Genomic DNA, 12,710 nt, shown 5'->3' with positions numbered 1-12,710 from the left:
CTTCTGGTGCTACCATGGTTAACAATAAGGATGATCTGACCTTTGCCCATTCGGCCCTATAATCAACAGGAACCAAGCTTCATATGTAGAAGCGGTATTTGTAATGCTTCTATATTGGCCAGTAGAAGTAAATATAGAGCCATTTGTTCAACCGTACATCCAGAGCCCCACTTTTTAAGCAGTTTTTTTTATCTGTCACTGGTTCTCAAAGTGGAGTTCCACCCAAAAGTTGAATTTCTGCTTTAAGGACTCCTGACATGCCACAATGCCACATTTGGCATGCCATTTTTTTTTGGGGGGGGGGGTACCTAGTTTTGACAGGTACCCAGCTCCCACTTCCACGGCAATAAGTCCCAGAAGATTGCCTGGCCACTCAGGATGCGCAGCGCGACTCACAGCCTGGTGCCCACACTTGCAATGTTGGTGCTGTGGAGAGGAGAAGGAAAGAAGCGAGACTTTGGGCTGCCGCATCGCTGGACCGTGGGACAGGTGTGTGTTTATTAAAAGTCAGCAGCTACAAAAAGTGCCATGTAAGCAAAGAGGCAGGGATAGCAGTGATGCCACTGGCCACATCTGGGCAAAGATATCAGAGTTATCCCCTCCCCCTTCTCTTACATAGCTGATAACCGCTTGAGGAGAGGTCATTCAGCTTGTTTTACTGTCAGAATCAGTTATATGCGCCGAGTTATCATTTTTTTTTACCTGTGAGTTGACTGGCAGCAGGCTTCTCAATTTATTTCTGGGTGGCATCTACTTTAATTGTGAATAAGTAGGGGTATTTTGTACCCAATACTCATTCACGAAAGGGAGAGCTGGTATCTGTAGCCCACTTTATTATTAAGATGATTCTGAAAAGCCACCCCATCCACAGACCCTTAACAACCACTGCCCAGGGTTGTGGGGGAGAAGCCCCGGAGTTTGATCAGTCACAGGATTCTCCCCACCATTCACAGATCATGTTACAAACAGTGTGATTAATAAAGGAACATTTCTCAATGAAGGAGGAGGAACGACAATGACGTAGGGAGTGTGTCCCCATCAAACCACCTGTATTGCTGTTCTGCTTATAGATCCCAAACTGTTAAGCACTGCAGCACTGGAAGTGTAGAGCCAGGAAGAGGATGGGGCATCCCTGCTCCAGAATCCAGCTGCCTTCACAGTGTGGAACATCCTTCATTACAGGCATATGATCATGTAACTAAAAATATAGGGATTTTTTTCCAGCTAAACTTCAGTTTTAAGAAGCCAGTAGCTGGCTGAACCCACCTGGCTCCTCCTATGACTAAAATCACTTTTTGACATGACATGATATTTAAAAGCATTGTTTAACCTGTAAACAGAAAATACAGTTGAATAAGTCCAATTTGATGTGCCTAGTCTTAATATATATATATATATATATATATATATATATATATTTATATATACGGTATCTCACAAAAGTGAGTACACCCCTCACATTTTTGTAAATATTTTATCATATCTTTTCATGTGACAACAATGAAGAAATTACACTTTGCTACAATGTAGAGTAGTGAGTGTACAGCTGATATAACAGTGTAAATTTGCTGTCCCCTCAAAATAACTCAACACATAGCCATTAAGGTCTAATCCGCTGGCAACAAAAGTGAGTACACCCCTAAGTGAAAATGTCCAAATTGGGCCCAAAGTGTTCAATATTTTGTGTGGCCACCATTATTTTCCAGTATTGCCTTAATCCTCTTGGGCATGGAGTTCCCCCCGGAGTTTCACAGGTGGGTGCCGCTGGAGTCCTCTTCCACTCCTCCATGACGACATCGGAGCTGGTGGATGTTAGAGACTTGCACTCCTCCACCTTCCGTTTAAGGATATCCCACAGATGGTCAGTAGGGTTTAGGTCTGGAGACATGCTTGGCCAGTCCATCACCTTTACCCTCAGCTTCTTTGGCAAGACAGTTTTCATCTTGGAGGTGTGTTTGGGGTCGTTATGTTGGAATACTGCCCTGTGACCCAGTCTCCGAAGGGAGGGGATCATGCTCTGCTTCAGTAAGTCACAGTACAAGTTGGCATTCATGGTTCCCTCAATAAACTGTAGCTGCCCAGTGCCGGTATCACTCATGCAGCCTCAGACCATGACACTCCCACCACCATGCTCGACTGTAGGCAAGACACACTCGTCTTTGTACTCCTCACCTGGTTGTCACCACACACTCTTGACCATCTGAACCAAATAAGTTTATCTTGGTCTCATCAGACCACAGGACATGGTAATCCATGTCCTTAGTCTGTTTGTCTTCAGCAAACTGTTTGCAGGCTTTTTTGTGCATCATCTTTAGAAGAGGCTTCCTTCTGGAATGACAGCCATGCAGACCAATTTAATGCAGCGTGCAGCGTATGGTCTGAGAACTGACAGGCTGACCCCCCCCACCCCTTCAACCTCTGCAGCAATGCTGGCAGCACTCATAAGTCTATTTCCCAAAGACAACCTCTGGATATGACGCTGAGCACCTGCACTCAACTTTGGTCGACCATGGCGAGGCCTATTCTGAGTGGAACCTGTCCTCTTAAACCGCTGTATGGTCTTGGCCACCATGCTGCAGCTCAGTTTCTGGGTCTTGGCAATCTTCCTATAGCCTAGGCCATCTTTATGTAGAGCAACAATTCTTTTTTTCAGATCCTCAGAGAGTTCTTTGCCATGAGGTGCCATGTTGAACTTCTGGTGACCAGTATGAGAGAGTGAGAGCGATAAAACCAAATTTAATACACCTACTCCTAATTCACACCTGAGACCTTGTAACACTAATGAGTCACATAACACTGGGGGGGGGGATGGCTAATTGGGCCCAACATTTTCACTTAGGGGTTAACTCACTGTTGTTGCCAGCAGTTTAGACATTAATGGCTGTGTGTAGAGGTATTTTAAGGGGACAGCAAATTTACATTGTTATACAAGCTGTACACTCACTACTTTACATTGTAGCAAAGTGTCATTTCTTCAGTGTTGTCACATGAAAAGATATAATAAAATATTTACAAAAATGTGAGGTGGTGTACTCACTTTTGTGAGATACTGTGTGTATATATATATAATTATATATATATACATATATATATATATATATATATATATATATATATATATATATATATATATATATACACACATACACACACACACACTTTTTTTTTGTTTTTGTTTTTTTCCTGGAATATCTCCCTGCCTATATTAGGCCTAATTTAGTTTTTTGCTTCACTGTCGTCAGTGGAGTAAGGATCAGGTTTTTTTTTTGGTCTGCTCAGCGTTTGATAGGCTTGGTGTTTGATTGCTTCTGTTTCTGGAGGGAGCTTCCAGAATATATAACAGGGAGGGTCAATCACTCAGTTATGAATTCCTATCAGACTTCTGCCAATCCATGGGAAGGGGCACCCAGATGGTGGCTGAGGAAGGTGATAAATATTCGGGAGGCCTTTCCAGAGTGTTCTTTCCTCTACAGGGAGGGTTTGAGTTTCCCTGGGGCTGCTGCCCTTGGGAGATAACTAGTAAGACAAGAAATTGCACTCTGAGCCTCAGCAGGTGCTTGGCTGATGGCCTGGGGAATATTGCTAAAGGATTTTTTTGGCAGTCACTATCCTGAAGCTCTAGTCTGGAAAAGGATCTCTTATCTCCATTGCTGAAGAGTGTCATGTGGAAGCTGGGTGGCAGTCAGGTCCTGGGACATTGCAAGTCAGACCTGGTCTGAACTTTCAAGTGTGCTTGCAGCTATGACGATTTGTGCTAATAAGTTTGTCTTCCTGTTGATTCTGATATTGCTCAAATTTCTACAAATAAGATCTACAAAAAACATCCGCTATACTGAGCCACTGATGTCAGTGTGATTGGAATGGTGTCTGTGGGAAGCTGCCTCTGCATTTGCAAGGGAGACCTGGGCGTATTCTCCGCAGCACTCCTGGGGGTGGGCACTACACTGGGGATAATAAACCAAGACTAAGAGGCATATATGAAGGAGATTTTTGATTGGATTATCTTCTTTGGGGTGTGTATGTATCACAGACTGGACATAAAATGATTGTCTAAGGCTCAGAGGACTGTAATTCAGCCACTTACATACAGTGGATTTCTGACTATAGAGGTAGGCGGGAGGAAAGTACCTGTAGGGGGATGGCTCAGCTTATAGTAGTTTAAGGGGCTAGGTGCCTGGGCTAGCCCCTTATAAAAATCCCAAACTTGCCCTTCCAATATTAATGCCAAAACGTTTTTATGGTTGGTAAAATGGAAAGAGATGGAGTGATGAGATACTTACAATTAAACCATTACACTCATAGTCATAATAATAATAATAATTATAATAAGAAGAAGAAGAATAATTGTAGCAATAATAATTAATAAAGTAATCAACAATGTTCAGTATCAGTCCAATAACAGAGATAATGGATATTATAATGCTCAAGCCCAGGGAGCCTTGTATCTGTAAAAAAAAAAACATAAAGACACTGCTTAAAAGCTCATCTTATTCTTAGTGTGTATTCTGCCTGAAACAAAATACAATGTCAACTTCTACTTATAACGTCATAATACCAGGTGTAAACAGGTAATACGCAATCTTGGAAGAACCACAAAATCATTTTTACTAGCTTGTATGTGTTGCATTTTGCTGATCTGCACTCTAGAAGCAGCAATATCAGGTTCATTAGACAGTATGGAACCTGGCTCTAGCTTGTCACGGACGGCCAAGAGACAGCTTGAAATTTGTTCATTTAGATTTTGCTCTGGAACAATTCCCCCATTTTTTCAAGGTATGACACTGAGTAATTGATGAATGATATGGAGCTAGGACTCTTATGCAAATTATGGAAACATTCTAACATCATGTTTTCAATCTCGATGTCCTCACCCCCCCTGAGGAAGAGTTTGACCACTATATTCGAAACGCGTTGGGGATTTTTCTAAGACAGATGTAATAATTATTGGAAACTCCTGTTAAACATGTCACCTGCCATCTGTTTATAGGACATCAGTTTTTTGTAAGTTGGGGCATACCAGAGCTCATATTTTAAAATTGTATGTGGATTTGAACTTTAATGTTTATACCAATACAAATCTTGATATTATAATCATTTGTACATTCATTGCTCTTGCTGCCTAAAAGCCCTTGGGAGTAATTTTTCGGTACCTGGCTCTTGAGTATTGCACTTTTTGCGGCTGATTTACTAAAGGATTTGAGAATGTTGAAACAAAGTGAAAAGTTTCACTTTGATTTTTCCAATCATGTGACAAGAAAATCCTTGTTTACTTATTTAATCTGCCTGTGATTGGATAATTGAAGTGAATATTTCACGCACAGTTTATTGTGTGAATATTTTCAAATCCTTTAGTTATTCAGCCTCCTTGTCTCTGTTTATAAATAAATTTCAATGACTGCCCAAATGTTGTCATGGTATGGGGTCTTCCCTGGATAGATGATTAGGTAAAAGGAAGTGAGGTTTTGCAGATAGGAGGTAGAGCATTGTTTTTGGAAGCAGCATTGTCATTGTACTGCACATTCTCCTTCAGTTAGTCCTTGAACATCCTATCAGGACTGTGCATGCCTTCTGCAGATCTGACCGGCAGCCCAAAGGCCAAATGAGTGCAGATGGCAGGCTGACAATGCTACTGGTAATTGCAAAGCAGTGGCTAATGCTGACCATACACTATACGAAAAATCGGCCGAACCCATTTTCGAAAAACTAACATTCGGCCGCGAGCACAAACGATAGTGCCATCATGTAATGACTGATAAAACGTTCAGTGGACATAAATGAATACATTTTTTGTTTGTGTTTTTACATATACCTAGTGCAGACAGTTCGGACGGAAAAAACATTAACCTTTCAATTTATTGTTCGTTCGGCAGAAAATTTCCAAACTTGTCCTTCATTTTTTCGGCTCAAAAACGTCCCAACGATTATCGATTTTGTGCCCATTAACAAACTAACTGTCTAAATGACCATATTTCAGTCGATTTTTCCTATAGTGTATGGCCAGCTTTGGCGTTATCAGTCTGAAACAGGAAGTGCTGTTATTGGCAGAATTTTCAGGTAAGGAACTTTGCATCAGATTCACAAAAAATATTTTTGCTTACAAAAATTATAGAGTGAGAAATTATGCTTAACATAATAATTGTTTAGTTTTGGGTTTCCATTCATCCATTTAATCTTTTTTACTCCCTCACTGGGCTTTAGTAGACAGCTTTTATGCATATTTATGTTATTGTAAAATTATAGACATTAGATGATCATCATCCAGAGATTCGAAGTTCATTTTGGGCAAAGAGTAGGATAATTATTGATACCTTCAGAACTCAACTGACCCCCTCAACTAAAAAACCTCAGGGAACAAAAATGGCACTTGGTCAAGTTTGGTTTTCCTGATAGATCTTGTTCCTAAAGTATTAGGCTGGTGGAATTTAATGGGGTACTATGGTATATGGTCTTCTAAAATGGATATTATGGAAAAACCTTCCCTTCCTTTTTATATTCAGCATGGTGACTGCTTTGAGGTCAGCATTAGGGAATCTTCAACCCAACCAAAGACCCAATCTATGTACGTAATATATGCTTGTGTCTGTGATGGCTTCCACTTAGTAGTGTCCCATCTGTATATATTACTGAGATATGGAAGCTAGAAGGTAAATTATACTTTGGGTCCACACAGAAAGAAGCCGCAGCTCACAGCTAATGTATTCCAGCCATTATGCCCAGACTGCACAACAAATGAGGTACACACCCTGCCACTGCTGCAGACTCATAGGTACATGAATGATTGGATGGCTGCACACTCACTACTTTGCAGAAAACTGCTTTATTGTCGAACAAAGTCCATAAAAACAACCAACACCGGTCAGGCAAAAAACGGGTAGACGTGTTTCACATGAGGATTCGTGCTTTCTCAATACCACATAGGAATGTAGTCTACAAAATCTATAAATACAGTATATATAGCTTCATCATAGCATTAAATACAAAACATGTGTGTATAATTAATCAACTGCAAACATCAACTCGAGCTCCACCCATGTGCAGTAAGGACATAAAAATCCTTCCCGAATATCCAACATATATTCAATAATATCCCCGCACAAAAATGGAGCTCATGGTATAGTAGTTAACTCAAAGAATCATCAAAAAAATACCAAAAACAGAAAAAAATAAGAAATGAAAATGATAAGACATGATCATGCAACCTATCTCTTAATCTTGTTGCAGTGCGTCCAACATATTGGATACAGCAATCCTTGCATGTGATTAAATAAATGATAAACTTAGGGGGTTATTTACTAAAGGCAAATTGCACTACAAGTGCACTGCAAGTTCACTTAAAAGTGCACTAAGAGTTCACTTGGAAGTGCAGTCGCTGTAGATCTGGGGGGGACATGCAAGGAAAATAAAAAACAGCATTTTAGCTTGCACGTGATTGGATGATAAAATCAGCAGTGCTTCCCCTCATTTCAGATCTTCCCTTCAGATCCACAGCGACTGCACTTCCAAGGGCACTTGTAGTGCAAAGTGGATTTTCCTTTAGTAAATAAACCCCTAATGCCGCGTACACACGATCGGACTTTTCGTCTACAAAAGTCCGATGGACGCCGACGGACAAAATACGGCTGACAATCCGATCATGTGTGGGCTTCCCCGGACTTTCAGCGGACTTTTCCAGCCGCAAATCTGACGGACTTTAGATTTGAAACATGCTTCAAATCTTTACGTCGTAACTATGCCGGACCCAGAAATCCTCTCGTCTGTATGCTAGTCCGACGGACAAAAACCCACGCTAGGGCAGCTATTGGCTATTGGCTATCAACTTCCTTATTTTAGTCCGGTGTACGTCATCACGTACGAATCCGTCTGACTTTTTTGTGATCGTATGTAGGCAAGTCCGTTCCTTAGAAAGTCTGCCGCAAGTCCGCCAAAAGTCCGTCGAACGTCTGTCGGACAGGCTGTCGGACTTTTGTAGACGAAAAGTCCGACCGTGTGTACGCGGCATAAGTGGTGCAATTGAAAAACATTTTCGGTGTTTTTCAATTGCAACACTAAGCTTATGTTCTGGGCGGTAATATTTTGGTTCCCTTTTTAACTGATTGGCAAACTGAGTAAATTTCAGTAACTATCTACATATGTGTGGAAGTTTTGGGATTTTTTGAGGATGTTTGCTCTCAGTCACTTCATTTATGCACATGCATATACTTCTGTGCATAAATTCCCCACAATTTTGCATAAATGTTTGTTTATTTTATTTTTTATTTTTTATATTTCTTATTTATTTTAGTTTTTGGTATATTTTTGATTCTTCTTTGAGTTAACTATTAAACTATCAGCTCCATTTTTGTACTGGGATATTATTGACTATATGTTGGTATTTAATGATGCTATATACTGTATATACCGGTGTATATATATATATATATATATATATATATATATATATATATATATATATATATATATACTGTGTATATATAGTGTGTGTAGACTGCATTATTTAATGGTATTAAGAAAGCACAAACCTTCTCGTGAAACATGTCTACCCATTTTTCCTCCCCTGCCTGATCCGTGTTGGTAGCTTTTATGGACTTTGTTCTACAATAAAGCCGTTTTCTGCAAAGCAGTGAGTGTGCAGCCATCCAATCATTCATGTACTGTAAATTATACTTGGTTCTCAGTACAAGAGCTATACAATAAACACTGTGGTCACGCCAATATTGCATTTACTGGTCAGGAAGCATACTATTCACCCGATGCCTTATCAAGGGTGCCTCACTCTCCCTGCTGACTTAAAACAAGGAAATAAAATACAGTTGTGCTCAAAAGTTTACATACCCTGGCAGAATGTATGATTTCTTGGCCATTTTTCAGAGAATATGAATTATAACACACAAACTTTTCTTTCAGTCATGGTTAGTATTTGGCTGTAGCCGTTTATCCTCAATCAACTGTGTTTACTTTTTTGAAATCATAATGGCAACAGAAACTACCCAAATGACTCTGATCAAAAGTTTACATATTCCAGTTTTTACAGTTTTTCTTCATTGTTTTGGCTCATTTATTGAAACAGAAATGACATTCTCAAAACAACATGGACAAATCTCCAAACCACTTGGCAATTGTTAACAACTGAATTGAATTTCTCATTAATTTCATCAAAATTGCAAATGTCTCAGTACATGTCTCAATGTCTCAGTACATGTCTCAATGTCTCAGTACATGTCTCAATGTCTCAGTACATCTTTCAAATGATTAAGTACAAGTAGCCTACATTTAGCACAATTTGCAAAGTCATCACATGCACAATAGTCTGTTCAATTGTCAAAATTATTCAGGAACATAATACCATGAATACCATATATGAATCTCTTGGAACATTTGATAAAATGATTATAGCAATTGACAGTCAGGTGCAACTAGAACTTGACTAACGAAGGAGGAGTTGGAGTTGGTCTCAGATGACCAATCAAACAGTATGTTTAGTTACCTGACAGGTGCTGTCCATGATTGTAAATGCTGCCAAACATGTATATATAGAGCTTGACCATGCAAGACCAGTACAGTTTCTGAAATGGAGGCACCTTGCCAAGTAAATGAACAAGGGAAACTGCCTGCTCGAGGAAGAGAAAGAAGAGGAGGAAGAGGAGTAAGGGTGAGTGGTGGTGGAATAGGGGGAAGAGGACGAAGAGCACGAAGACACTATGCTGTCCCTGATGAAATTCAGGACACAATTATAGATCATGACATCAACCATGGCCTCACAATGGCGGAGGAAGGTCGCCGAGTGCAGCCTAATGTGCCTCGCTCTACAGTCTTCTCTATCATCCAAACCTTTCACAGGGAAAACAGATATGTAGTCAGTCAATGATGGAATTATATCATGTATAGGACAGGACACTGTGCATTACGATTACATTGGTAACTCATTCTGTACAGAATACATAAGGTATAAATTACGAATGGAGTGTTGTCCTTTGAATTCTATGTCTAGGATTGGACGACAACCTGGCACGGGTGGCCGAGGAAAACTTCTCAATTAACAACAAGAACTAGAGATCTGTAACACGGTGTTTGCAAATAATGCCATCACATTAAGACAGATCCGCACTGCAAGACAATGCCATATTCCAAAATGTCAACTCTATAAGCATCTCCACAATAGCCCGCATATTGAAAAAGCATCAGATGACAATGAAGCAAATTTACAGGGTACCATTTGAGAGGAACTCTGACAGAGTGAAAGAGCTGCGGTACCAGTATGTACATGTAAGTCAGTCACTAGTTGTCCATCAAGATAACCTTTTTACAATTACCATAAGCAGTGGTTCCCGAAAGTGTATTGGTTTCAGTACCCACTTTACCTGATTTCTGAATCTAGGTAATCCAGGTATGAAAGTATTTGATTTACGTATCTGATTTATAAACATTTTGTCTAAAAACTGCAGCTTACTGTATGATGCAATTATCATTATAATCCTTGTTTTCTTATTTTGAAGAATATAACATATAATACAGTAAGAAAAAGGGTCAAAGAGCTGCAATTACAATAGTGCCTCCCATGTAAATCTATCTAATACTGTGGGTTTTACTGTAACATTTCAGTAAGTCTACTCATTGATAATTCCCCCCCCCCTTTCTGTCAAATACCCACTGTAGTACCTCTGCATAGGGTACATGTACCCCAGGTTTGGAACCACTGGAATACTGGCCAGTAGTATATTGAACTTGTGTAGAACATAGAACATTCCTATGTAACTGTCTGTAACTGTAGTGTATGACTGATTTGATGTTTTCTTTTTTTACTCTATTGTTGAGAATAATGGCATTGCAAGCAAACGAGACCTCTCACATATTCGTGTATGTGGATGAGGCTGGCTTCAACCTGGCCAAGGGCCGAAGACGTGGCCGTAATTTTATTGGCCACCGGGCCACGGTGGATGTCCCAGGCCAGCGAGGGGGCAATATAACTATGTGTGCTGCCATTTCTGAGAATGGTGTGGCCACTCACATCCCCAGTCTTGGCCCATACAATACACAGAAGCTCCTCATCTTCTTGGACCGCCTTCATTTGGATTTGATCCCTGAAAATAAGAGAGGTCTCATAGGGCCTCACCTACCACAATATATAATTGCATGGGACTATGTGAATTTCCACAGTGGCCCGCTTATCAGGGCCTGGTTCACTGCTCATCCAAGGATGGATATGGTGTTCCTACCACCTTACTCTCCTTTCCTCAACCCTATTGAGGAGTTTTTCTCCGCTTGGAGGTGGAGAGTGTATGAGCATCGGGCTCAAGATCAGAGGTCCCTGCTCCATGCAATGGATGCTGCCTGTGAGGATATTACAGGAGATCAGTGTAGGGGATGGTTGCGACATGCACACCGTTTCTTCCCTCGTTGTATCGCAAGGGAGGATATACGCTGCGATGTTGATGAGAATCTGTGGCCAGACAGACAGCAGCGTGTGGATGGGCAGGAGGGTGAGGACGATGGCCAGTGAAGAGATGTTACAGTAGTTGTGAAACTCCAGCTTTATTTACAGCATTGTAGGCTAAATGTAATTTTCCTTGTTTTTTGTTTGTGTGTTTATATTTCCGTATATTATGCTGTATACATTTTCTTTTTACTCTGATGTATGGAAGTTACTTTATATGTGAATGATCATGGTTACAAATACTGTAAAGTAATTTTTCCTTGGCAGTATGAGTACAATGTGTGATGTCAAACCTTGGAGGCTACTCTTACCCTAAAATCTTTTCTTTTTTTTTTAGTTTTATACACAATTGTATTCAGTTAGCTAGACAAAAACTGTACAGTAACCATTGTCAATGAAGGACTGGGCTAAGACTGAAAGGTGGACATGAGGGATATTTCAATAGTCCTCTGCCTTAGAGACAAAACATCTAAACATTTTGACTTGCAGTGCTTACACAATGCCAAAGGGACGAAGCATTTTGGGGGCACTGACTATTTGAATGAGAAAGAAATTTATTTTTGACACATGTGTAAACTGTTTTGGGTAAGATATGAGCTTTTGAAGGTGAACCATGGTGTTGTGCTGAACCATCCAGGTTATTTTGGCAAAAGCACCAAGAGAGTTGAGAACGTCTGGTCTGTTTCAAGAAATGAGCCAAAGCAATTGAGAAGAATCTTTGCCATTTTGGTAGCACTGACTCTTTATATGGGAAAGGAATATGGTTTTGAAGCATGAGTGAACAGTTTTGGGAGAGATGTGAGCTTTTGCACGTGAGTTATAGTGTTGTGCTGAACTGTAAGACTGTTTTGCCAAATGAACTTAGAGTTTTGAGAATGTCATTTCTGTTTCAAGAAATGAGCCAAAACAATGGAGAAAAACTGTAATACCGTGTATTGCCCCCTTTAACATCAATGACAGCCTGAAGTCTTTTGTGGTATTTGTGGATGAGGCTCTTTATCTTCTCAGATGGTAAAGCTGCCCATTGCTCTTGGCAAAAAGCCTCCAGTTCCTGTAAATTCTTGGGCTGTCTTGCATGAACTGCATATCTGAGATCTCCCCAGAGTGGCTCAATGATATTGAGGTCAGGAGACTGAGATAGCCACTTTAGAACCTTCACTTTATTCTGCTGTAGCCCATGACAGGTCGACTTAGCCTTGTGTTTTGGATCATTGTCATGTTGGAATGTCCAAGTACGTCCCATGCGCAGCTTCCTGGCTAATGAATGCAAATGTTCCTC

General features: G+C 40.4%; 1 protein-coding gene across 3 annotated transcripts in view; it reads right to left on the bottom strand.

Annotated features, from left to right (window-relative positions):
- LOC141106376 (membrane-spanning 4-domains subfamily A member 4A-like) overlaps positions 1 to 12,710 on the bottom strand; it is a 45,945-nt gene that overhangs the window by 18,057 nt on the left and 15,178 nt on the right. For 2 of the 3 annotated variants that reach the window (XR_012235713.1, XM_073597106.1), the window contains exon 5: positions 4,281 to 4,445. The exons of the other annotated variant lie outside the window; for it this stretch is intronic. Coding sequence is in view for 1 of the 2 variants with exons in the window: in XM_073597106.1 (XP_073453207.1) it covers positions 4,281 to 4,445 (165 nt within the window). In the remaining variant the exon portion in view is untranslated. The remainder of the gene's footprint in view (positions 1 to 4,280; positions 4,446 to 12,710) is intronic. 3 annotated transcript variants of the gene reach the window in all.

The sequence above is a fragment of the Aquarana catesbeiana genome, linkage group LG08 (genome assembly GCF_042186555.1).
Source record: "Aquarana catesbeiana isolate 2022-GZ linkage group LG08, ASM4218655v1, whole genome shotgun sequence".
Classification (NCBI taxonomy): Eukaryota; Metazoa; Chordata; class Amphibia; order Anura; family Ranidae; genus Aquarana; species Aquarana catesbeiana.
This window is presented reverse-complemented; position numbering and strand designations above follow the sequence as displayed.